Source organism: Mauremys reevesii, linkage group 8, assembly GCF_016161935.1.
Source record: "Mauremys reevesii isolate NIE-2019 linkage group 8, ASM1616193v1, whole genome shotgun sequence".
Taxonomy (NCBI): domain Eukaryota; kingdom Metazoa; phylum Chordata; order Testudines; family Geoemydidae; genus Mauremys; species Mauremys reevesii.
The window spans coordinates 70,279,378-70,306,942 of record NC_052630.1 but is presented as its reverse complement, the minus strand read 5'-3'; the positions used below and the strand labels follow the sequence as shown (position 1 = coordinate 70,306,942).

The window sequence follows — 27,565 nt, the reverse complement described above, 5'->3', positions numbered from 1 at the left end:
GCACACACTATACAAAGAACTAAAAAAGGAGCACTAAGATCTTACTTTCTGTGGTCACACAGGAAAAATGTGTACCCTAGTCATACAATGCAAGACTTGTCCTGCTCTACCTGGTATCTGATGTGTGGTTTTACTAAGACATCATGTGTCAAAATGTTAGAAATTTAAAGCAAAAGTCCTGAAAAGAAAGATAATTCATAAGGAATGGTGATGTTAGCTTTCTGCTCCTGTGATAAAACCCTGGCTGTCTCAGAGTTCCTTAAGCCTCATTCATTGCAGACTGGGACATCAGGAAATGCAGGCTCTGAGCCAAATTATAGCTGTCCCTCTTGCAGTGGGAGAAGTGTTATGTACGTGTGAGGGAAAAGGTTGTTTGTTCAGTAGCAGGCAAGATTTGCCCCTAAGTGAATCTGAGTCCTATTTAAAACTTGATTATCATTTATTAGTGAATGAGGCTCAGCCAAATGGTTAACCAGAAAATGTTTAAAATATACATTTTTTCTGAGATTTTATAGCACTATCCACATTTTCTAGAGTATTATCTATAAACTGTACCTGCAACTCCAACCCTCACCCCTAAATATGCTCCATATGGTACATTCTTTGATTCAACTGTCTGCATCACACCCAGAAACAAAAATGGTAAAGAGAGTTGCTTACAAAGCAGAAACTCTTAACAAAAATAGGGCAACATTTGAGGAAAAATATTAATAGTGGCTGATCCACTGTCCAAAACATGAAACAAATTGGTCCCTCTCTGGAATATGGTTAGAAGAACAGAACTCAATGGTTTATTTATTGCTAGTAGCATTTTCTTGGCCATAAATCCCTTTTCCCCTTTGATCCTCAAGCCATGGGGCTTTCTAATAAAAAGACATTTGCATTTTTTCATTCACAATATGAATTGCAGATTTCAAGCCAGTAGGAGTATGTGAGAAGAATACTCTAGAATTCTAATATCACATTATTCAGTGTACATTTCCTTGTGTCATTGTTTTTTAAAAGTTTTCTATAGAGGATAGATGTTTAATATTTACATGGCTAGCAGCTGGAATATTTCTAACCAGACAGAAATGGTCTTTTAAAGTTTCTCTCTTTTTTGGCTAACAACTCTCCCCTCTGTCATATGCCTCATTTTAGAGCACATGGCCACAGTACACAAGGGCCACTTCCATCACCACCATCTCCAGATCCCCAACTGTCACTCCAAACCTCACCTTCTGCTCTGTCTTACCCCTACTCCAGTTACTATCCTTCAGCTCCACCTGCAGCTCAGCTGGACTCTGGGTGAGAGTCTACTCCAGGGATTTTCAGTTAATGAAAAAATCAATTAAAGGCTTATTAAATAGAACCTATATTTTACATGCAGCTGTAATGCATTTTTCTGCATAGGTTGAACGGTTTTCCACCAGAAGTGCTGGCATACTTTTTGTGAGCAAAGATTTGACTTTTAACTTTCATAGACATATACAGGCATGCACATTCCATTGTAGGAGGAGATGTTGATTAAAAGCTGACACATTCTGTTTGCAATTATTAGGGAACGTTCACTATATTTGGTTCAATGTTGTTTCCTGCAAACACTTAAGCTGTGAGAGCTTGAGATGTCTGTAAAACAGATTCTAAACAAAACACACTTCTATTGTCTCCTAATACTACTATTTCTATCATACACCCTTGGTCTCCAATCTTTAACTTTGCAGGCGTTGTTGGCCATTACTGCTTTTCAGACTTCTCATGTTCCCAGCAAAGTTTGTTTCTTGTTGCTCTGCATCTGTTAGTGCATTCAGGTATCAATCCTGAACATGGAAATGTGGCAGATGATGTGGCTTATCATAACATGGGACAACACTAGGTTGCTTAAGAAACTACAGCTTGAGCACACTGGAATCAAACATTCTTGAGGTCAAAAGGGAAAAGTAATCCCAACTGGGAACTCAGTTGTTGGTTTTGTCCATCCATGTGCTCTATGTGTCCGTGTAAAAATAAGCCACAAATATGTTTGTGTGAAAATTGGGATGAAACAAAATGCAGTCATCCAAACTTTAGCTTCTCCAAGTAACCCAGTCAAAGGGCAGATTTACTTATCTGTAGGAGTTAAATTGCTTGCTCTGTGATTACAGATCAATTTTATAATTTTCTATGTGCTACTGCATAGTATACAGACTCTATTTGATTGTGTATTGATTCAAATTTAATATCATGCAGTGGATTCTATTTTACCCAGCAGCAGGAGTTCTCAAGCATGTAATTAGGTGATTAAGACAAAAGAATCAGTTCCTGTCAATGTATTAGCTTTTAGAGGCATTGAGTACTTTTAAAAACCCATATACTAACAGCAACTCCACTGAATGGGACATTTTTATTAACAGTGAGAATCTTATAAAGCTCAGAAATGTAATTTGGTTTGTTTGGATATGCACCCAAAAATCTGGATGGTGATCCCATCCTCATCCCAATGATCCCAATCTCTTAGGTATGTAAAACTGGGTGTCTGAGAGGAAAAACAAGCTTTCAAGGCTTCCTGCTTCTTGCTGGGCAGGAAGGACAGCAGTGTAAGAAAGTCCACCCTTGAGGTACAGTATAACAATGCAATTGCTTCACATCCTAGCCAGAGAACTGCAAAGATATGAGAAAGCGGGGAGAGAGGAGAAAGAGGAAAGAAAGAGATACAGGAAATAAAATGAGGCGGAAAAGCTATTCCAGACTTACCCTTTCACCTGGTGGGCCAGGAGGGCCATCACTGCCTGCAGTACCCTAGAAAATAAGAACAATTTGTTCAAAAGTGAAGCCTGATTTTCTCTGAGAAATAGTTTTGCAGCAAATAGCATCTGACAATTACCTTAGGGCCTGGTTTTCCTGTGGGACCTCGTGGGCCTCTTGATCCCCGTGGACCCTGTGGATTTGATATTCAGATACAAATGATGATAGTCATACAGGACAGTGTGTCAGAGTCAGCCATGCATTTTTAGAGTAGGTGTAAAACATCACAGGGGTGGCAATCACTAAGGGATGCAAGTAATGGTTTTAAACAAACAAAAGAAAGTACATACCGTTGGTCCTCGCTGTCCCCTGGGACCTGGTTTTCCATGTAAACCCTGCCAATGAAAGTTCAAATAAATCATCTTAGCATGGACTAAATGCTCTTTTACCTCCTATCTGCTGTGCATTTTAATTTACATAAACAGATTTTTGCTAAAATTTACCATCTGATGAAATCACTGTGCATGTAGCTTTATTCATTAGCTTCTACATTAGGGCTAGATTCTGCCCTTAGCACCAGAGCACGTTAATGTTGCTGCACGGCCCATTCACAGCCACTGGAGTCCCTGAAAGGAATTCTGGATAAGCCAGAATTTCTCCTTGGAGCTCCCTTGCAGCAGGCCCACTGCACCATTCTGGGAGATGGTACATCACACTCCCTATGGACAGCTCCATTGGCTAAGAACGGAAATTGCACTGACAAACATCTCTTTGTAGGAAGGAATGGGGACCATACTGCATAGCCCTTGTACAGAGCCAGCATCTTGGCCCTTAATATGTAGCTCCAATATATCTTTCATACGGAGAATCTATAGACCCCTTTCATGGGGTAGACTTTACGCTGGGATTGTAATGGATTCCAATGTAAAGAAGCTTTTAATTCAAGAAGCCATATTCTCCTGATAGAAAAAAGAAACACTGTGACTGTTACTTGTTAAAATCTAACCAGTGTAAATGGGATCTTCATATGAAATTCTCATTTTAAAAGAATTACATGCATATTCTCACTGTTTTGTCATCATACAAGAGAATACTATTTTAGTACTAGAATACTACTCTGGTTGTAAGCTCTTTGGGTATGTCTACACAGCAAAGAAAAAACCCATGTCTGGTCCATGCCAGCTGACTCAGGCTCGTGAGACTTGGGTTACGGGGCTGTTTCACTACTGTGTAGACTTCCGGGCTCAGGCTGGAGCCTAGGATCTGGGAGCCTGTGAGGTAGGAGGGTCCTAGAGCCCAGGCTTCAGCCCATGCCCAGAAGTCTACACAGCACTGTAATAGCCATGCAGCCTGAGCCTCACGAGCCCAAGTCAGCTGGCACAGGCCAGACACGGGTGTCTAGTTGCTGTGTAGACATACTCTTGGAGGCAGGGACTGTTTTTAAATTGTGTGTACTGTGTTTACCACAATGGATTCCTGATCCATGGTTAGGTCTGTAGACTATACTACTATTGCTACTACCTGTACAGATAAAGCCAGTTATGCTGGCCCAATTCAGAAGTCCATGGTTAAATGCGTGGCTGAATTGAGGCTTTTTTTTTTAACATCTAATAACTTTATATTTTCATATTTAAAAGTGTGTTCTTGTGCATGTTACAGGTTCAGGTTTCCTAATTTAGCCTCCTGATTGATGGTTCAAAACAATGTTTTTTAATACTGCTTTATCCAAAAAATAGGGTCTGATTTTTTTTAACATTCCTTGTTCATCACGGTAAAAAAAGAACTGCCTTCAGCTCAGCTAAAACCATTCTTAAGAAAAAAAGCAAACTGAAAATGCAATTGTTTCTCAAAAATTTCATATTTAAAGTGGTGAATCTGTGCTTTTGATTCCTTGCTGCTAAATAAAATTGATTGGTAGGCACAGTAATTATATTCTTTACTTCAGTCTGACTTAACGTCACACTGAGTTGTCATCTACGAGTTCCAAGTCATCCTTTCACTTCTGATAATGTTAGCAGCTTTATAACAACCCAATCAGCCACATCTAGTTGAGCTTTACAGGCAGCAGTGCAGTGACCTTCTTCTTACCCCACCCCTTATTTTTATTGTAGTTGGAGCTGTTGCATATTAGCTTCTCCCCATGTGCTTCAAAAAATGAAGCAGCAAAATCTGACATTTTACTACCACTTGATAAGTATATGTTCTTCATCCTACTTGCTATAGCCTGATGAATCAGAATGCATAGAAAATCCAAGTTAAATTGCATGGTATCTAGATAATTCACAAGATAGGAAAATAGTCCTTGCCAGTGGTCTAGTCAACTTTCAGTCCATCTTTCAGAAGAAAACGAAAAACACTCCCTAATAGACAATTATTGAATAAGCTACCTGGTGAGAGAACTTCTATCTATCCCAGATACTGAGTGGTTGCGTTAATGCCCTGAAGCATGAGGATTTATGTCTCATGCAGTTTGATCCTATTTTATGTAACTGTGGATGTTTGTCTTATCCAGATAAAGGCCCAATGCTATAATATCTCAGTGTTCTCTTGAAGCTTCTTGTCTTTATATATTTTAGCAGAGTTCCACAGGCTAATTAAGCATTGTGGGTTTTTTTAAAATATATCATACCCTTGCACCTTTCTCTCCATTGGCACCTGGGAATCCTGGGAATCCAGTGGAGCCCTGTATGAGAAATTAATGCAAATATCATCAAATATCTGTCACACCACCACAATACATCCAGTACTTAATCTAGAATTAAAAGCATATCATCAGATTGATGCAAAATGTACATTACAACTAGATCAATGGAAATAGTTTTTAAAGATGTCAGCTCTGGTGAATATCTAAAAATTAACTTACCATAATGCCTCAAGTCCTGAATGCATTAAAAACATCAGCATAGGTAATGACATTATTTTTCATTAACATCAATAAGAAAGTGTTTGACAAATCTTTTCCAATTTTAGTTAACAGTGAGAAAGAAAAGTTCATTAACCATCACTAGCAATGATTTTATTAGATCATGACCAAGAGAAATGAATCTTGGGAACTTGCCTCTGCTGAATCAGTGGCAGAACTAAAATCATTTTCTTAATGCAGTATCAGTGCTGCACCAGAGCATTCTTGTGGCCCTCATTGCTCTTTGCCCAGCTATTTAAGAGCGCTGATCTACACTTTTGTTTTCAAGTGGCTGTTACTGTGTGTTCACATTCACATTTCACAGACACATTATGACTAACATTAAAAACTCCAGTTCTATTCAAGTTAGGTAACTCAGTAGGAAGCACCTGTTTTAGCAGAACTCTCTTTACAGAGGTCTGTAAATCCAGCACTGATGCTCTAAGTGTGGTTGTAATTGCATAAAGCCCAGAACATAATGTGGGCTGAGTTTCAGGAAAGAGTCTTGAGTTTGGGATGATACTGCTTGCTAAACCCTACCTACACCTTTTCCCCATCTCCCCTGACAAAGTCCACCATGCCTTCTGACTTCCATAGCAGTTGTATATATGTATTTATTTGAAGATTAGGACCTATTTATTATGGACACCTTCTCTCTCATATATTTTCAGACACCCACGTCTATATTAAAATATATATAATACCCTAACAAGCTCTCAGATTAGCTTTAATACTGGAGGGTCTCTGCCAGGATTAGACAGTGTGCAGTTAGCAGAAAGCCCTGAGTTTCCTAGTCAGAAGAAATACTTTTGATGAGATAACCAGTAATGCTTTTCACTTACATGGAGACCATACCTTTACCAACCCTGATCAGCAGGGATATTCTTCAAGGGAACAAGAGCTCCTCAAAGGAGCTTCTTCCTAAGTGATGCCCCCCTCTTATCTTTCAAATGAAAATTATACTTATGTTCCAGTGTTATGATCAACATTGACAAAGTTGGTCGCTTTATTCATAAAAAGGTGGCCATTGGACAATCACATGCATTTACTCTATGGAACGGTGTACACATAACAAATTTGGAGGTTATATGCTCTTGTGGTGCATGAAATTTAGGCAAAATAATGGATGCTCACAGTAATTAACCATTAATCCTGGCCCTAGGAAGCATTCGCTGTGTAGGAAGAACCTAATATTCTACAGTTTACAGAAAGAACTTAGAAAATGTGGTGACCATCAAGAAAATATTTGTTAAACTTAGCTAATGAGCTATAAATGTCACCATTCCCTCCACCACAACAAAATGGTTACAAGGAGAACTGACATGAGTCAACAAATACAGCTGTTTCCAGGAACTATTCCTTTCTCTCCCTGCCCTGCCCCCATGTAATACTTTACCCTTTCTACTTCTGTCATACCATTCTGAAGGATAGTGCTGGCTTGTCAGCTGCCAGAGCACTGATTTGCTAGGGGGGTGACCTGAAGTTAGAAAGGACCATTGACTTGACATAACTTACTTTCAAGTTATAGGAGATTAAAAATCACAGCCATGTTTGGTTTGGCCTGTCAATAGGGTAATACTGGCCATATTCTGCTCAGTTCCCTGCTGCGATAGCTCATCCGTCTTTGTATGCATAACATGCTAGTGTGTTTTTTATTATTGGTTTAGCAACAGGTAAACAGCTAGCCAAAATGTAAATGGCCAGAGCGTAAGAAAGAACTGCTCCATTCTCTTTGTAGCATCAACTAATATTATTTTCTCTATTTTTTTAAGTTCTTCATGGTATGGTTTCCTTTTAATATACCTTATTTATGACAAGGTGTTCCATTTATCCACTAACTAAGTTGTCTTAGTTAACCCCAGTGCTGATGAGAAGATGAGAGAAAGAAGGAATTTCTTGCTTGAATTGTTTTCACCAGTTGTGATTCAGTGTATAAAACCTGAAGAAAGTCTAATTTTGTATGAGGCCCCAAGTGTGCCCTTAAATATGTGTGTTATAGTACGAAAGGCTTAGCTATAAATATTTAATATATGCAGTATTCTAAGTATTGAAGTATTCCTGCAATCAAGCTGATGAGGACTAGCTTTAAGAAAAATATGGTGAAATTATCTTATAATGGTACCTGTGCCTAAGAACTGCACCACAGAAGCAAATTCATGCAAGGCAAATAAGTGGCAGAAAAAAATTACCTTGAACCATCTACTGACTATTGGGACAGGACTTCTTATTTCCTTTAGACAACCATTATTGATTATATGAACCTTTGATTCCGTCATCCTTTTTAATGTTGATTTCAACAGGACTATGGGTAGAAAAACATGCTACCCAACATGCATATGGGTGGCCAAAGAACAGGCCCTGAGTGACTTGATGCATTGTAGCAGTCCATACCCTTTCTAACCTGATTGCCTAAACTTCATGGAATAGCCAACAGTGAGTCTAATTTGAATTAATTTCAGTTTTAATTTAACTTAATTTAACTTAATGAAATTCCCAGTGACATCTATATTGGAAAATATCCACCAATTTTCTTTGAAGTGTACTTCTTTTTTGTTCTTAATACTGAATAATGTAAAACCTCTTTGATCTTAGACATTTCAAAAGAGAACAAAAAGGAAGACTGAAATCTCAGACATTTAGGTTAAAAGGCAGAAGCATGAAAGGATCTCTTTATCAAGAGTATTCACCTTGGGAAACACTTTCCTTAGACAGCTAGGGTCTATTTCATTAACACAGAGTATTCAGTGAATAAATACTCTTAAGAGAGTTTACTTAGCAGAAATATAGGGCCAAATTGTAGGCTACAGACATAAAAAATACTTCAGTTAGTTATCCAGAAAGCATTATCTCTGTCAAAAAAAAATCACTAGTTCAAATTTGGAAGTAAGAACAGATCCCAGAATTTAGACTAGAGCAGCGGTTTTCAAGCTATGGGGTGGGCCTCCCAAGGGAGCCGTGGGAGTGTGTCAAGGGAGGCCCAAGCTGCGTGCTTTTTCTTAAAGAGCTCTGGCTGCCAATCCCAGGTGGCTGAGGCTCATATAGAAGGACCATGGGTGGTGGTATATATACTTATGTGTGTGTGCGGGGGTGGAGGAAGAAATAAACTACTACAAAGACACAAAGAAGGGGGTCTGATCAAATAAGTTTGAGAATCACTAGCCTAGAAGAAAGCTCAATATTTTACTGAGATGACATTCAGTCCTGCTAAAGGGGTAAGAGTTTTTCATTTATTGTACTATGCATTCCCAGCTGGTCTCATCTTTGACATATCTCTGAAGGTATGATGTAGAGGGGGACTTCCACAGACAACAGGAAATGTCCCTGACATTTTTAACATTCCCATTCCTGCCTAGTCTGAAAATGATTTTAATAGGTCTTTCTAACATTTGCTTAGTCTACACTAAGCCATTTCTCAAAGATATGTTAAACTGATCCTTTTAAAATGTAATTTACCATTATTAAATCTTTATAAATAATTTAGAAACAGAACCAGCTAACACAGATATTTTCTGGTGGCGACAGAGTCCAAATGATACTTGAAGGAGGGACAACTGGAAAAAAAGAAACAAACAAAACAGGGAATTGTGGACAGAAGGTAGGGGATTAACCCGGGAGAAAGAACAAAGCTAAGCATTCTGGTTATTTGAATGTCAAGCAACAGACATCAGTCACCCTCTTAACAGAAGCAAAGGAAAAATATGTGAAAGACAATATTGTAAGAGTCCAACTCCTATCGTTCATGGTCACACACTTGGAAGTGTGTTGGAGATGTTATATGGCTCTTTCTGTAGCTAGTGGAAGATGGCAGAAACATAGCAGTGAGAGTCTAAGGACTATATCTGGGTCCTCAGACCATACTGCAAATTTCCATGAACATCAGTGTGAGTTCTGGGGGCAATATAAGGCTTTTAGTCTTAAAGAAGCAGGAGTATCAGCAGTTGGCTCTTTTTCAACAGTCCATGATGTGTGTAATAGTATATTGCTGGCACAGATATATAATGCAAGTAAGATTGGCTGGGGCTTAAAAGTTGTATGGTTGAGGGAAGGGGAAAATAGGTCCATAACAGTTGTTCATTGTGGACCACTAACACATTTTTTAACATAAATTAAAATATTATGGTCAGAAAAGACAGAATGAGAAACAACTTGGGGTTTGGATGCTCATGTTCTCCTTCCTTAAATATATAACTAACAGAACAGCTGCCATTGTGGTTAATTTGTCCATAGCATATCCACTCTTGAGTGCCATAAATAAAATTAACTCATTTACCTTTGGACCTTGTCTTCCTGGATATCCTGGCAGTCCTGGAACCCCAAGTTTACCCTGAAATTAAAAAATATATATATTGTTTCTAGTAGTTCTTAGTAGTTTGGTCATAATTTTATTTAGAGTTTGTTTCCTTCCATAACAAATACAATCAAATATTTTATTAAATTTATCTTCACACTTCACCTATTTCCCTCCCGAGAACTGGTCAATTGGCTTTGTCTCCAAAACCTCAGTTCCAAGAATAAAATACTAATCTTGTTGAAATGGATGATGTTTTGCCATTGACTACAATAATCCCAAGATTTCACCCAAACACTCTTCCAACACTGTAATCTAGTGACGGTGGCAACAAAACATTAACACACACTTTAACACAAAAGGCAATTCCCATAACAGGCCACTTAGTGCTCTTCATATTGTACCACATCATGGCTAATGTGTTTTCTTTATCTATAATCTCCATGAAAGTCAATGGATATTTGAAGATCAAGCTCTACAGGTTGTCTTGAAGAGTTCTAAACTATCTCAGAAAACATCATTGAAAATCATACCCCAAGAATAATCCAATATCACATAATATGTGGTGTGTTTTGAGAAAGATGGCTCTCTTCCCAGTATCAGAGAGGAAAATAGGTTGAGTAGATTGATGCTACTGATGTTACTAATTCTACTGCCTGAAGGTGGAAGGAGGGAGCATTGCTGTGTCCAGATTTCGTAGTGTAGGTCCCATTATAGTCTTAGGTGATAAAACAGAATGTGTGCTAATTTGTCATTTTCAAAAATAAGGAATAGTTGTTTTGGTCTCTAAGAGCCAGAGCCACTAGAGAAGAATATGAGTATTGTAAACACTCTTACAGTATTCCAGGCCATCACAATTTTGAAGTGGTCTCTACAGAAAAGTTGTGAGAATGGAACATAATCTTGTACTCCAGCAATAATCTGGGATGCTAGAAAAGAGATATGGGGGAGCTCCTGCCTGGAAAGTGGCATTTGACAAAATAATTGTGTGTTCTTAAAAAAATAAAGCAGATGAATAAAGATGCAGAATATAACTTATGTTAGTGAAAGTTTGCTTGTTCCTGGCAGGAGATATTATTAAAGAATAATTCAGCCATCTATAAAGATAACCACACTGACAGCTATATTCCACATCAAAACCAGTTGAATGCCTTAGAAATACTTAAGGTAGCAACCCCTAAAAGAAAAGTTTCACAGCATAACATTGCATCACACCCTGATAAATTCAGTGGGAGTCTTGCTCCCGATTTCAATGGGAGACAGAACCAAGATGACTATTTGGAGTCTTTTTGGTGACAAGATCCTTTCTGCCCATTTGCTCTTTCTTCAGTATGCTCAGCACTGGCATTATTATTTGAGCAAATCGATCCCCTTCCTCCTTGGGAGTAGAGGGTTCCCTGGCAGCAGGGTCACATGAAAGTGGGGAACACAGAAGGACCAAAGTAGTCTTCAGGATGTTGGGGAGTTGGACTGAGTTGGGCACCTTCTGCATAGTGGGGACCTCCCAGTGAGTGGTAGAGTACGGGGCATGGATTGCTGCTGTTACATGGATCTTCCCTTTTTCCCACCCTCATGTTGGTATGGGAAGATGTTAGGGTCACAGAGACTATTCCAACCATTAGACTGTGGATGCCTTCACACTGCAATTCTGCAGCCACCCCTTATCATGGAGAGCAGTGAGTACTCTCCCCCAATCCGTCACATATTGGCCCAGCATCCAGGCTGGACATTTGACTCAGGATATGGAATATAAGGAGTTAGTATCCATACAAATGGGAATAATCTGGATCAAATATATGTCAGAGGCTCATCTAAACTAAGACTACAGTGATGCTAACTCTTATAATTCTGTCACAAGTCTCCTGGTATTTGGTATTTTTCTTAAAGCTCCAGCTCCTGAAATCAAGAGGATTATGGGAAAATCTCAGCTTTCAATGCGGGGGTGGGGGTCAAGTAACTCGCTAGCCTTTGTGGAATAAAGGTGGAAAAAACTGAATCCTTAAGGCTCAAAAACCAGAATACAAATGAACAGAACTCTAAATTTGTTATATTTTAAAATCTTATGAGTTTTTACCCCGTCTCATGATTTTTTTACTCATATTTTGAATGTTTTGAATATTTTGAATGTTTGGAGTTGGCTATACTGAAAATGGTACATTATTTGTAAATCTCATAACAATACACTTTCCTATGAGAATCCTAATATTTTCATGTTTTTGCCAGGTCAGATAGAGTGTAGGAATAGCCTTTTTCATGGTATTTCAGTACTCTCGGTCCTGGCTGAAAACAGAAAATGCAGCATTCAGAAATTCTATGAAAGAAGCTAACTAAAGAACCAGTTATGGTTTGGGAAAAAGTTCCTATCAATTCTTGTTTTAATAGAACTTGTTCACTGATCCAGTTACAATTGAATACAAAGTGATATTCCAATCTGAATTGTGCGTCCATTCATCCAGGACAATAGTTTTAGCCTTCTTTTGTTATATGTTCTTTGATTCATGACCTTGTTATCAGCTGGCAGGGTATTTTGCAACATTTTGGGGAACATTAATTCATAAATAGCTCCCAATAGTTAAATAAGACAGAAAATAACTCTTCTTGGAATGAGTCAACTGACTTTTAAGAGAAGTTATTTGATGACAGTTTATGAATGATTCCAGCATCAAGTCATAAATATAACTTTTCCTGAACTTCTAGTATGCCATGTAAATAAATCATTATGAACAGTAATTTTATGTTTATGACAAGAAGCAACTTATAATGAAAGATCACTTCAAAATCTCTACTATCACTAAAATATGTTCCTTCCTTTTTAGTTCCTTCTGCTGAAACTCTAGTCCATGATCCTGGTCATCTCTCTTAACATTGGGCATCTATATAGTCCTTTATATGTTTGAATACTGTATAGACTTTAAGTATTTTTTTTACATCTTTTGTCCTAAAAGATTAAGAGGAACCGATCACAGAAATGAAATGTAATGATAACATGACATGATCACATTTATAACATGCAAGCGAATAAAGTCCAGAGCGCTCTCTCTCTCTCTCTCTCTCTCACACACACACACACACAACTTTAATAGGGCCAATTATGAGCCAGATCAGCTGTGAAGAGGAATTAAATCAGATAAATTGAATGATAAATTGCAATAATTTAAGAACACCTTACTATTTGCCCCCCAAAAAAGCCTCAATCCCATACCTGAGGAAGAAGGGGAAGTGAAGACAGCTATAAAAATAATAACAAATGGAAGAAAGTGGAAGCTTATATTAATAAATATAATTCAGAAATTAAGAATTGTAGAAAATTGGTAAGGGAAAGCAAAGGAACACAAGGAGAAATCTATGGGCAGCAGAATTAAGGTAAATAAGGAGTTTTTAATATATATATATATATTAGGAACAAAAAGAATCCTGACAATGGTATAGGTCCATTACTGAATAGAAATGGTAGAATTATCAACAATAATGCAGAAAAAAAACCCAGAAGTGTTAAATAAATATTTCTGTTTTATATCTGGATCAAAAAGAGATGAAATAGTTTCATCATATAGTGATTATAACACTCTTTCTATTCCAAAAATATCTCTGGAGGATGCTAAACAGCAGTTATTAAAGCTAGACATTTTGAAATCAGCAGGTCCAAGTAACTTGCATTACGAGTTTTAAAGAGCTGGCGGAGGAACTTGCTTGACCATTACTGTTGATTTTCAATAAGTCTTGGAGCACTGGGAAAGTTCCAGAAGAAAGAAAATATTGTGCCAACTTTTAAAAAAAAGGTAAATGGGATGATGTGGGTAATTATAGTACTGTCAACTTGGCATCAATACTAGGAAAGATCATGGAACAGATGATACAGGACTGATTAGTAAAGAATTAAAGGAGGATAAAGTAATTAACATAAGTCAAGATGGGTTTATAAAAAATAGGTCCTATCAAAGTAACTTCAGTATTTTTATGAGATTACAAGTTTGGTTGATAAAAGTAAAAGTGATATTATAATATACTTAGACTTCTGTAAGTTGTTTGACTTGGTACCATACAACATTCTGATTTAAAAAACAGAACAATATAAAATTAACATGACACACGTTAAATGGATTAAAAATTGGCTAAGTGATAGGTTTCAAAATGTAATTATAAATGGGTAATGGTCATCAAGCTGGTGCGTTTCCAGCAGACTCCCGCAGGGATCAGTTCTTGGCCCTATGCTATTTAACATTTTTATCAATGTTCTGAAAAAAAAAACATAAAACCCATCAATGATATAGTATGCAGATGACACAAAAATGGGACAGTAGTAAATACTGAATATGCCAAGTCACTGATTCAGAACTATCTGGATCACTTGGTAAATTGGGAACAAGCAAACAAAATGCATTTTAATATAGATAAATATAAACATCTAGGAACAAAGAATGTAGGCCATACTTAGAGGATGGGGGTGGGCTCTATCCTGGGAAGCAGTGATGCTGAAAAAGATTAGGGGGTCATGATGGATAAACATGAGCTCCTAATGTAATCCTGTGGCCAAAAGACCTAATGTGATCCTGGGATGCATAAACAGGGGAATCACAAGTAGGAGTAGAGAGGTTATTTTACCTCTGTATTGGCAACTGCTGCTGAAATCCAGTTCTGGGGCCCACAATTCAAGAAGGATGTTAGTAAACTGGAGTGGGTTCAAAGAAGAACCATGGGAATGATTAAAGGATTAGAAAATGTGTTATAGTGATAGATGCAGAGAGCTCAATCTATTTATTTTAAGAAAGAGAATATTAAGGGGTGACTTGATTAGGGTCTATAAGTATTGTGATAGACTCAGGCCAGTTGGGTACAGCAGAATAGCTGAAGGCAGATATACTGGCCACTGGATTAACAGTTTTCTGTTCCCTGACTGACCAGAGCAGGGGCTGCTCCAGGCTAATGAGAACACCTGACTCTAATTAACCTGCAAAGAGTCAGGTGAGGCCATTCAGTTAATGTGACCACCTGACTCTAATTAAGGCCCCGCTGATACTATAAAAAGGGCTCACTCCAGTCAGGCAGGGAAGCCAGGGAGCCAGAGGAGAGGAAGTGCGGCTGAAGGGCTGGTTACTGAAGACACCCTAAAACATCGTTAAAGGAGCCCTAAGGTAAGGGAGAAGCAGGAGAGCTGTGGGGAAGTGGCCCAGGGAAATGTAGCAACTCTGGCAGTGAAAGGTTGGCTGCCAACAACTGCTACCATTAGGGTCCCTGGGCTGGAACCTGGAGTAGAGGGTGGGCCCGGGTTCCCCCCAACCCACCACTACAGGAACAGCTCCTGGAAGGGGAAGTCAGGTCCCTGTCAGGACAGGAGGCTGAACAGAGACTGTCGGAGTTCTCTCACCAACCTCCTTGCAGCCTCTGATGAAAAGGGCTCAGTAGACTGTAACCCTGGCCCTAGAGAGAGAAGGGCTACGTGGAGGGTCACAGTGAGCCACTGAGGCTAAGCATAAACCGCCTAGAAGCGCAGGACCCACAGGAGCAAGGTCAGAGCTCTGCCACAGTATCTACATGGGTAACAAATATTTAATAATGGACCCTTCAATCTCACAGAAGAAGGCGTAACATGATCCAAAGGCTGGAAGTTGAAGCTAGATAAATTCAGACTGTAAATAAGGCATATATTTTCAACCATGAGGGTAATTAACCGTTGGAACAATTTACCAAGGGTTATGGTGGATTCTGCATCTCAGACAATTTTTAAGATTGGATGTTTTTCTAAAAGATAAATTCTAGGAATTATTTTTGGGAAGTTCTATGGACAATGTTATAGAGGAGGAACAGACTAGATGATCTCAAAGGGCACTATGAATCTAATCCTCACATCAGACCCATGAGGTTCCAGGGTTAAGTCCCATTACTTCCATTTTAAAGATAGAGAAACTGATACAGAAAGGCGATATGACTTTCTTAAGGCCATACTGAGGTAAAGCCAGAATTAAAATTAGTGTGGGTCAGAAAAACTTTGATGAAACAATTTTCCATCAGAAAATGCAGTTCTGTCAACTGAAACACATCACACAATTGTGCTGATTTTGTCAAAATTTCATTTGCAGAAAAAAAGTTGTGTGGGGGGGGGGATAAGTTCTAACAATGTTGAAATGACCCATTTTGATATTTTTTGAACAAAACATTTAGATTTTTGTTTTTGAAAGGGCTTTTCATTTTGATATTGTGTGTGTGTGCGTGTGTGTGTGTATGTATATGTATGTATACTTTATTTTATATAAAGTTAGAATCAAAACAAAACATTTTGATTTTGTCAAAATGAAACACAACCAATTGGACATGAAATGAATGAAATGAGATTCTTCTTTTGTGGAGAATTCGGAAATGTTGGGGGTTCCAATTCAGAATGAAGTCAATGTTTGAAATCTCACAATCCTCTGTGAAACAATTTCTGTGCTCCACACAGCTCTAATTAAAACACTGCACCTCCTGATTCCATCCTATATTCTCATCCCCCTACTTCTCTTCTACCATAAGCTCCCTCATTTTTGGGCTCCTATGTGTTACCTCTCTCCTGGCCCAGGCTACCCAAAACACTGCACTGAAATGCCACTCTGACCTTTTACATACCATGCCTTCAATTCCCTTTTCCAGCTACCTCTCTCTCTTTCTGTATTAAGTTCAAGATCATTATTCTCATTTTCAAGATTCTACATCACATGCCCTCCATACACCTCAGTCTTTGTTTTTCACTATGTTCTAATGCCCCACACTTTGTTCAGTCTTCCTTTTTAGTAGCACCTTGCTCTCCTTCTGCCACTCCTGATTTTGTGTTTTTTTGTCATGATACTCCTTATACTTAAAACAACTTATCTCTTCCCATTCACTGTACAATTTCTGCTCCTTCAGATCTTCTGTGTAGCCTTTCAATGCCAAACTACTTTCCAGCACTGTCTCCATCCATGCTGGTGTCAAATTGTCTTTGAATCATATTTGTCTTTGTTAGTTTAGACTGTAAACTCTTCAGGACAGGGCTTGGCTGTCTCATGTGCCAGGAAGTATTATGCATTTCTATGTATAGCTACAAAATAACAATTTCCATTATTTGTGTAGTGACTGAAATCACTCTAGTGGCTGCCCTCAGCAGCCATAATAACCTATCACAATCTGATAGCTAAAGGAGCTACTTTCAGCAGTACCGGCCTTTGGAGCTGAAGACCCTGGTTTAAGCTCCATTATGAGGCAATGTTTCTTTACATTAGCTCTTGGTTACTAACCTTTTCACCAGCCTGCCCAGCACCACCTGGGTCCCCTGTTGGACCTGCTCGACCTTTTGGACCTTCAGGGCCATCTTCTCCTCGTGGACCCAGTGGACCAACTTCACCCTAAAATTCAATATGCTATAAGTACAGAGCCACTGCCTGTGTTCATACCAATACACTATTTGCAATAGCAGGACATCTTAAGATTTATTTTATAAAACAAACAATTACTTGAAAACTAATGTTAATGAAGATTAGGAACAAAATAGTAGTGCTTTTGTGCTAGTAACAGAATTCAAGTTGTGGGGGTTGGGGCAGGGGTTGTGCATGGGGTTACTTAAACCCAGGATAGGGGTGTATATTAACACCACTTTTGGAGGATCTGTGTGGCCCCCTGTGAAATATGGTTACACCATTTCCCCTGGACCAGCCAAAATCTGGCCCTGAAGGATTAATCTAGAACATTATACATGGAATAGAATTAGTGTGAAAATATGGATGCTTGGATAACTAATTAGTCTGCTGGTAATGTTAGCTTAAAACCATGAAGTCTGGGGCCAGAATCTCAGCTGGTGTAAACTGGTGAGCTCCACTGCAGTCAATAGAGTTATGCTGATTCCCACCATATGAGGATCTGGCTCCAAATCTACGTGTGCACTGTTTTTTTTTAAAATATAATTATAAATCAGATTAAAGTGATATTCACAGGCTAACAGATATAATTTCTAAGTACTATATTTTCCTATATAAATACTTACTCTGTCACCTTTAAGACCCATGTCACCTTTAAATCCTGGGAAACCATCTTCACCCTAAAGAAAGCACAACATATAGAAAAATATGTTTATTAAAAGAGATATTTTTACAAATGGAATGAAAACTTTAGGTAATCTGAGTGGATGAGCATACCCACGAGGATTGAACACTGTGCCTATCACAGATCAAAAAGTTGTCAAATGAAATGAAACTCTTCAACCATCACAGTGAGGTCCCAGCTACTGAGAGCTAGAGGGTTGATTTTAGTCCAGCTTGGAGGTGAGAATGAATCCATGAACTAATGCTCTATGGCCCTACTCTGGTTTTGTTTGTTTGGTTGGTTGGTTTTGGTTACCTACAGAGTTCTATTCACAGTCTATTGGTCAATGCAGAGTCATAACTCCCTTGTCAACTTTGGGACCACATAAGATCAATAATGGTGTGCCAGATTGACCAATTGCTCTACCTCTGTCTTCTCATGATACTGTGCTTTTCACAGCAGTATTTATCTGCTCTAAATCAATTATGCCTATATGTAACAGACATATAAACTCCACTACAGCACATGTCCTGGAGTCTAAGGGGTTTCTATGTATTTGGTACATCAGTCTCAATTTTGAGGTGTGCACTAATGTTTTGTGTCATACAGCAGCTACCATCAAACAACTGTTAGGATCATGCAGGGTACTTTAATGTCCTTGGTCTTTAATGTCCTATTCAAAGAACCCAATGAACTATTGAGCACTGTTTATCTTTATATCTATTTATTTGTGGAGATACAGCTATATCATTATTTATCAATATGGAAAAAATATGTTTTTTATTTATCCTCATTGCATGTTTGCTATATTTTGAATAATAACTCGTGTTTATATACGGCTTGGTCATATAGTGAAGAAGGTTATTATAATGAACAAAATTGTATTGCAGAATTTTATGGGCAGCCCTGAAACAGCCAGCTGGATTAATTAAACTTAAATTTATAAAAGCATGAAACTCCTTTCAGGGACTTGATCCTGCAGGCAGATCTCCAATACTGATGTCAAAGGCAGTTTTCAAGCGAGAACCTTCAGTCCTGAAAAATAAACGTGCACTCTGTGGTAACAGAGCAATAAGGCCAGATATGCCTGTGTGAGATGGTTGTTTAACTGCAGTTCTGGGACAGACTGACTCTAAAACTTGTGCATCCATCCCCAGAAGGATCAGCTCAGTGCAAGGATTCTCCAGTGGGATACAGTTAGCACACAGGTTCTTATGCCACTCCTCCACTGCCTGCAGTTATAACAATGAAGAAAGAGGTAGGGCTAGGATATCCCTACGACAATCCTTGGCTGGGGTTTTGGCCCCAAGGGGTCACTTGAAGCTAATGGAGGTTGCAGCAGCCAGAGTGTGCTCTAGGTTCATGCAGGGGGACTCGCCCTGCATATAGCAGCAGCAGCAGATTCGAGAGAATGCAAAGGTGAGTTTTAATCACATTTGTATGTACATTCCCTATTCGCACTGTGCACATTTTTGCCATAGCAAAGGATCTGGCCTATTGTCTGCATTTCAGCCACCAGAAAGTCTGGAAGCCAATGGAAGGTTTGGGTGTATAAGAAATACAGAATCTAGTCTATAGTATGAATCACAGTGGTGAAAGTAGTAATTGTCACAAGTGTTGTGGATGTGACAAGCTTCTAGGGATCCACTATTGTCAGTGGGGGAAAGAGGGAAGGCTAATTCTCCACTGCCCTGCACCTTGTGTGTAGTCAGTTACACCTGTGCAAAGTGGGTGCAAATTGCTATTGCTCTGATCTGGTAGAATTTTACATCCATTTTACACAGATGTAAATAGCTATGCAAGGTGCAGGGCAGTGGAGATTCAGGCTAGGTACGTTCCCCAGGGATGGTGAAAAGTAACCACTGCTGTCTGGGAACAACACTGCTTGGGGGAAGGAAATAAAAGATGTAGCACTGAAAAAAGGAGACCCTTTTGTTTACTGGAGCACAGAAAAACACTAGTTGTTTAACAAAAGCAAGTCCAATTCTATGTTTACCTTTTCACCTTTGGAGCCCTTGAGACCACGGACACCATCAGCTCCCTGTAGAAAGCAATGAGAAAATGCCTCACTGTACATAACCAGAAAGTTTCAAATACTCAGATTTTTTAAAAAAAATGAATCATACCTTCACACCACGAGGACCAGGATAGCCAATTGGACCCTGAGGACCTGAAGGCCCCTAAAATACATTAGATTAGAAAAACTCTGTATGTTAGTCAGTTAACAAATAGTTTTCTAAGTACGATCCACTTACCTTAGCTATATCACAAGTAGTCTAAAGGAAGACATTGGAATAATACTGGGCAGACAGGCTTTTCTGGCTGACTGCCCCCAGGAAAGCTTGTGGGAATATCAAAGCGTTTTTCAGATTTTCTGTGGATCTATTTATGGTTTTGCTGTGGATTTATACTTTTGGAAATTTCAAATGAAAGTGATGTGCTAAAACCATCAACCCACAACATAAATAATCTGAAATTATGATAATTTTGAAAATATAAGGAGAACACACCAGTGTTAGTGATGTCTGCACAGGGCAGAAGCTATGTGTTAGCTATAAAGACTGAAGAGTATATCATTCTACTAGCCCTTCCCCAGCATTAAAAAAAAAAATCTCACAAATGTACATTCTGTGCCATACTCTACTCTCAAATAGGCATCTGCTATTCCCATATATACAGATCTTTCAGAATCTGACTCCTTTTTTCAGTGTTTGCATTTTCCTTAGAGTAATAAATCAATCAATCCTGGTCTCTTTTAAAAATTCCCCAAAGTTAATAGGGTCTGATTTAAAAAAAAAAAAGTCAACATTTAATTGACACTGACTGGGGATTTTTTGGCATTTATTGTTTCCTGGGGATTTTTAAAAATATATTTCACTACACCTTTGCAAATATAATATTAAGAGAGGATAAACCTTTGTTACTTCAGTAGTATATCCTGTTTCATAATACTTCCTGGCCTCATAATAAAAAAAAAGGCTCCCAAACATGTAATAGATTGCAGAATAAGGGCCAGATACTGATACCCTGATTTATACTATTTATAATGTATAATACTTTACTCTGTTGTCTTCAGTAGGACTACTTGGGAAGTCATGTGTTATTCAGCATGCCTGGCCTTAACATGGCAGAGAGCTTTATAAACCCTTTAAATATTTCACTACAGTGAAGAAATTATTTTCCACTGACTTGCTGTAAGTGACTGAAAAATCCATTGAATGTGTGTATTTTGATATACCCTCCTAACAGAGCCTCTCAATAGTCCCCACAAGCAGCATACACTATAAAACTACAAACTCAAAGAAGTCGCAAATTATCTGTCTGAACCATGTGACAGTTTATTAAATCCTGAGTAGACATGAATAAATATAAATAGAGTGCCCTGGTAAAGTAAAACTGCTTGTGGAGTTCACAGATTGGTACTCCATAAATATGGTTGTCGGCACACACATGCTGTGAATGGGTGGTGCATTTTCTATCACTTATGTTCCCAATAGCAGTAAGAGCAACATATTACATGGTTGACAAATTTACTAAATAAACAGATAAATACAAATTGAATAGACATATGTTTATGGAAGTTTTGAAACTTACCAAAGCACCTTTCTCTCCAGACTGACCTTCTTTGCCAGGATGACCCTGATTACAGAAAGGTAAATATTTGTTGGAAAATATGCTCTTTGTGAAAAACAATTCATTATACAATATAAATTGTTTTTAAATAATTGAATATCACCATGACCCCAAATCCAGCCCTGTTTCTGAACTACAGCATGAAAAATACATCTTTGATTTTGAGGAGAGATTTACTGTTTTAATATATAACTAGTTTATATAACAAAGAGAAATCTGGACAGTAGTTATATTGATGTGAATGTATTAAGCAACATTTTGATCAACTGCAGGAGTCTTTTAATCTAAAATACATTCAGATTTGATTACTACAGTATTTTGAAAGAGCCTACATGATACAACTTCATGCAGAAATCCCTAAAGCATATAAAAAGGTTACAAGAGTTCTCTGAAAGACCTATAAAGAGATTGAGCTAGTCTCATTTATAGCGTTAATTAAATGCTTTTCTTTTAGATCATTGCTTACTTTTAAAATAAAACTTGAGGGGTGCAGGCTGCTACTGGTTAAATTCTATATCATTATAGTTATATAAGGCTCCCACTAGAAATGTAGCCCAAGAAGCTTTTATGGGTGAGAGAAAGAGAGAGAGGGAGATCACTCAAAAGATTAATTCCTCACTGCATTCCTAATGGGAGACAGCATTAATTATTTTTGATCTGTCATCAAAAATTACACTAAAGTGAAATTAAAAATGTTAATGGCAGATTACAGTATGAGGAAATCAAGAAGCAACACTTTTTCTACTTTGTGTACATCCACTCTTATTTGAAGGGTATAATAAATCTTTAGTTTTGCTGTGCACATAGCCACTTCTTAAATATTAACTTCTTTATGGTATTAACTTCCAAAAAGTGTTTTCAGTATGTCAAATCATATTTTAAAATACCTGCCAATCCTTAACTGATAAACTTCTGATTTTTATGTTTAGTTTGCTAGCTAGTAATATGAATTTAAAATATACTATTAATTTATATATATATATATATATATATATCACTTATCTATGCATTCTAGAATATTGATTAGAAGGATGAATATCAGATAGCTAGAAACAACTTATTGTCTTGCTCACCTCACACAGCATTAACATTTTTTTTCAGTTTTACTCAAAACAAATACATCTTGGTTTGAAAATCTGAACTAATCTTCAAGCAGATGATCGTATTGTGCACAAAGTTCTAACTATTTACCCTGCATAGAAAGTCTGTGATTCTACAATGCTACCTCTGTCAGGGGCGATGCTTAGTTTCAGTGACTTAACTTGCCTGCCATACCCTTCAAAACACATATATAAGGTAGGGAGATGACTGTCTAGGCAGATGGTGGGGTGCAGACAGTGGTTCATGAACAAGCACGCACACACACATACACATGGAAACGCATGACTACCTGTGCTTATTCATTCTTCACTGCATTTGTCTTTATTTCTGATTTTTATGTGTAGCAAAATGCAGGTTTTCAAATACCAGTGATGTTTGTAAGGGCTGAGAGTTTTCAGAAGTGAGAAAAACTTGCACAAGTGGACAAAGATTCAAGTCTAACTGGAATCTCCAACAATGCCATAATATGCATTGCCAACAGTCTGTATGGATGTGCTACAATTGCAGGCAAAAGGGAGATTGACGGTCATGGATACAGTTCTGTATCCATATGTTCATTTTCCCAATTTAATGCCCCTGGGACAATGTCTATAGTTCTTAATCTTGCAAAATTCCTGTTGAGGTCATTGAGAGTTTTGATTGGAATTTGACCTAGGAAAGGGGAAAGATTATTATATGAGAAAATGGCATAGTGGGGAAAGGACTGAGGGGGGCAGTATGAGGACTTATGATCCCTTCAATTAAGTGGCCCTTATTGGTGGTAAAACCATAAACATTTTGATACAAGAAAGCTCTCTTTCTCTCTCTCTCATCTGTCATTAGGAGCACTGGTTTTATAGTTACTAGGTTTAGGACCTGATTTTGAACAGTAATGTGAGTAATTTTATTCATGTCAGTATCTTTGTTGGGTGTTCATTGAGTTTAGTGGAGCTACTCACATGAGTCCAGTAACTCTGGGGGTAAGTGCTTACATGAAGATGAGTTTCCTAATGTTCAGAAGATTCTTATTCTGGCAATGCTCTGCCCCCATGCAGAACCTGAAAGAGTGGGGTCCATCCCTTGATATGCCCTGATTAGGAGCTGTTAGGAAGGAAGGTGTAGCCAGCTTTATGCCAGCTGAGAAAATCCCTAAATCAAGAGAGTTTCCTGGTGATCATAGGTGCATACTTTATCCCTGTCATGGGGCAAATGCCTCACTCCTGGAGAACAGGGCTTAAAAAAAGTCAAGCTAGGCTGATTGGGGAAGCAGCCACAGCTGTGGCCAGTTCAATCAGGGCCCAGCTGGCCCTTATAAGAGGGCTGTGGGCCAGGAGCTGAGAGAGGAGTCTCACTCTAGCCCTGGAGTGGGAAGGGCCTGGCTGCCTGGGAGCTCAGGGTACCAGGAGTAGAGCAGGGCTGGAGAAAGGCAAAAGGAGCTGGGGAGCTCCAGCCTAGCAAATCCCCAGCTGGGGGGGCCCTTGCTAAAGGCAAAACAGGTACTGGGGTTACAGAGGTGCAGCCTGGGGTTAGGCAGAGGCAGCTGGTCCAGCCTCCTTGCCAATGATGAGTGGCCTTTACAGACTGCAGTTTGCCCCAGTGAGCGGGGGCTAAATGATGACTGGCAGTAGCCACTGAGGCAACGTGGACTTAGAGGGTTGAGGGTTCCCCGGGGAGGGGAGACCCAGAGAGTGGGGGTACTGTTGGGGCATAATCCTGAGGTATGCAGGTACCGGGGTCTGGGAGGGACATGGGGCCAGCGGCAGGCGAGACACCAGCCTGCAGAGGGCACTCCATATGCTGGAAAAGAGCTAATTCCAAGACAACCAGCAGGACGCACCGCACGAATGAGTCTCGTTTTGCTGCAATGCCCCATTTACACTGCCACATTGACATAAATGAGACAGTGGATCTGATCCACTGTATGTATCTCTGGCTATTGGCTTATCATAGCATGTCAGTGCAGATGTTGCAATCATGATTGATTATCAAGGTACACATTTCTAAAGGGCTTCAGCAAATCTTAGTAGCCCCCTAACTTTAATAAAGTCTCAAGTTCAAATAATACAGAGGTATACACAGGCTTTACAAGTTTGTTCCCAACTAAGAGTGCTGCTTCTTTTCTTGTAATGCAGCACATTGCATGCAGTGACCCAAACCTGCATACTGATTCTTAACAGAATTTAGACATTCAAAAGACAAAATTACTTACAGAAGGCCCATCAGAACCAGCAAGTCCCGGTAGGCCAGGCTTGCCCTGTGGTCCCTAAAGACAACAAAAAAGATACATTTTAGGAATAATATTAAACAAATATGTTGCTCAAGCTAAAATAGATTGCAACAAACAAATTAACTGTGAACAAAAAGAAATATGTTAAAGCATACAAAGTGATGGGGAAAATAAATAAAAGACGAGTGTTCCAAAAGCAAGATCCAGAGACTTAGATTCTGATCTCCATTACACCAGTGTAAATCCATAACAATTCCGACAACTTCAAAAAAGTTACTCTCAATGCTCACTAGTGCAAATGAGAAAGGAACAGAGGAATTGCCATATGGCATCCGACCCATGGTCCATCTAGACCAGTATCCTGTCCAAGAAGGATGGAGCAAGAAACCCCTCAGTTGACAGATACTGAATAATCTATTTCTAATAGTTAGAGATTTAAGGCCTGAAGCATGAGGGTTTATCTCCCTTCCAAAATTTGTGTTGTTAATATTATGACTCTGAATATTCATATAAACAGCTAATCCTTCTTTGAATCTCTCCAAGTTATTGGGTTCAGCAACATACTGTGGCAATGAGTTCCACAAACTAATTATGCATTGTGTGAAAAAAGTATTTCCTTTTGTATTCTCTTCTGGCTTTAAATATTTCAGCTAGATATAGTTGGATACTGAAATACTTGCTCCACCTGAGTACTGGCCATACCTCAGAAATATCCATTTGTAATGTTAAACTAACTTGCCTTTTACCTCAAAAAGTGTGAGATTCCTATAACCATGTTAATCATCAAAACAGAACTGTCTGAAGTTAGGTCAGAGAGTAGTAAGCAGCTGCTTTAGCATGAATGAGAAAAACTAAACAAAAGCATAAGCACCTGGGAAGAAAATTAAGTAGAAAGGACAGATGAGGGAGAAGGAATAACATGTTGTTTCCCAGTTAAACTGAGGTGATGAAATGAGGAAAAATAACAGCAGGAAAATAATGTTTGTTTACAGAATTGTATGAAAAACTTCAGCATCAAAGTACATTCAGCATCAGTTTTCAGATTCACCATAATTTTAACCAACTTTTCTTTTTGAAAATGTCTCCAAATACAATGAATATGCGAATTAGAAAGATGTAAAAATATGTTTATTTGGGTTGTAAGAGAGAAGATGATGGAGTAAAGTAGAGGCCATTGGAAAAATGCATTGTTGTTCACAAAGTATCATTGAGCAGACGAGAAATGAAAGGCACAAGGAGGAAAAACAAGGAAAAAATTACATTTAGAAATGGACCATAGCAGTTATGATGGAGAGAATGTACCCATTGCACATATTATTCACCTCTAAAATGTATACACAAAGGCATGAAAGGAACAAGTGGAGAAAAATAATGTAGTGTTCATTATGCAAAGTAATGTACAAAGAACAGAAAATGACAAAGGGTGAAATCCTGGCCCCACTGAAGTCAATGGCACACTCTCTTTGACTTAAAGGGGCCAGGATATCACCCAGAATCCAGAGGAGGCCAGAGGCAGTAGCATCTAAAGTTGCAAAGCAAGAACAATTTGAATGATGTAGGTGAGTCACAGAATCCAGGGATGAGAGCTGGCTGTTCATTGGCTTGCACTGTTTCAAACACAAAAACAGAGCTACAATTGGAGGGTAAGTTGTGTGCATGGCAGGACAGAATGTGACTCTTTGGAAATGAAAGGTTTGCTGATCTTCAAAGAGTCATAAGAGATGTGTTTGATGTCCGTCCATCAACCAAAAACCATGTTATATAACTAGAAATTTTATTAGAACAAAAAAAAACAAAACAAAACCCAGGTTGGGTCCTAGGCTCCAACCTAGACTCTAACCTAAGTCTACACCACATTAGAGCAGCAAAGCAAATTGGCAACATTCGTTCCTAAGGGTTTCAAGAATATGTAACACAAACAAAACAAAATGATACTTTAATCACAAATGCATTATGAAAACCTATGTGAATCACAGAATCAGCCTGTAATGAACATCAACAGACCAAATTAAAATTAGTAACATCCAAGCCATCATCACCCAGGGCAATTTACATTAGCTGGATAATGACAAATGCATCCTCTTTTTGTTGGACATTTTTCTTATTTAGTACCCTCATGGCATCACAGCATTCATCAGCTGCAACACCTACAAAATCATCAGTGTCCTTATGGTCTTTGTCCTGGTCCATGCCCAGTCTGTAGCTGTGCCCACTCTCAGTACACAGGCTTACCAAAGAGGAAACAAGAGATCAAACAGGCATTCCTGTATTAGTGCCAGGCATTTACCTAAGGTTGCTAGGTTTCTAATTAGTCGTCTGGGTATATTCTGGTATGCTGGCAGCAATATGATTGATGCTGGGTTTTTTACATTCTCATACACTTATACTTCTGAGAAACTTTTCTCACATAAGTAGTCCCATTGATTTCACTTGGACTGCCCATGTGAGTAGAGTTACTCCTGAGTTCCTTTTTAGGACTGGGCCCTTGAGAATGAGTAATCTTGATGGATTGGCTGTGCTGAATATATTGCATCAAATCAATTCAAACTTCTAAAGAAAATTTCCATCTATTAGTGGGAGGCCTGATCCTAAGAGAGAGGGCACCTAAAAATTTGTTATGAAACTTTTGTGAGGGAAACCTATATTAGCAGGTTTAGATGGGGGAAATTTTTTATGTGAATGGGTTTGAGCATAGACAAGTAAT

At 38.6% G+C, this 27,565-nt stretch overlaps 1 protein-coding gene across 7 annotated transcripts in view; it reads right to left on the bottom strand.

The window, feature by feature from the left end:
* COL11A1 (collagen type XI alpha 1 chain) overlaps positions 1 to 27,565 on the bottom strand; it is a 237,297-nt gene that overhangs the window by 104,502 nt on the left and 105,230 nt on the right. For all 7 annotated transcript variants that reach the window (XM_039483995.1, XM_039483989.1, XM_039483992.1 and 4 more), the window contains 11 exons: positions 24,844 to 24,897; positions 21,516 to 21,560; positions 20,048 to 20,101; positions 19,918 to 19,962; positions 17,884 to 17,937; positions 17,141 to 17,248; positions 9,876 to 9,929; positions 5,333 to 5,386; positions 3,054 to 3,098; positions 2,843 to 2,896; positions 2,713 to 2,757 (listed from right to left, as the gene is read on the bottom strand). In XM_039483995.1, coding sequence (XP_039339929.1) covers positions 2,713 to 2,757; positions 2,843 to 2,896; positions 3,054 to 3,098; positions 5,333 to 5,386; positions 9,876 to 9,929; positions 17,141 to 17,248; positions 17,884 to 17,937; positions 19,918 to 19,962; positions 20,048 to 20,101; positions 21,516 to 21,560; positions 24,844 to 24,897 — 612 coding nt within the window. The remainder of the gene's footprint in view (positions 1 to 2,712; positions 2,758 to 2,842; positions 2,897 to 3,053; positions 3,099 to 5,332; positions 5,387 to 9,875; positions 9,930 to 17,140; positions 17,249 to 17,883; positions 17,938 to 19,917; positions 19,963 to 20,047; positions 20,102 to 21,515; positions 21,561 to 24,843; positions 24,898 to 27,565) is intronic.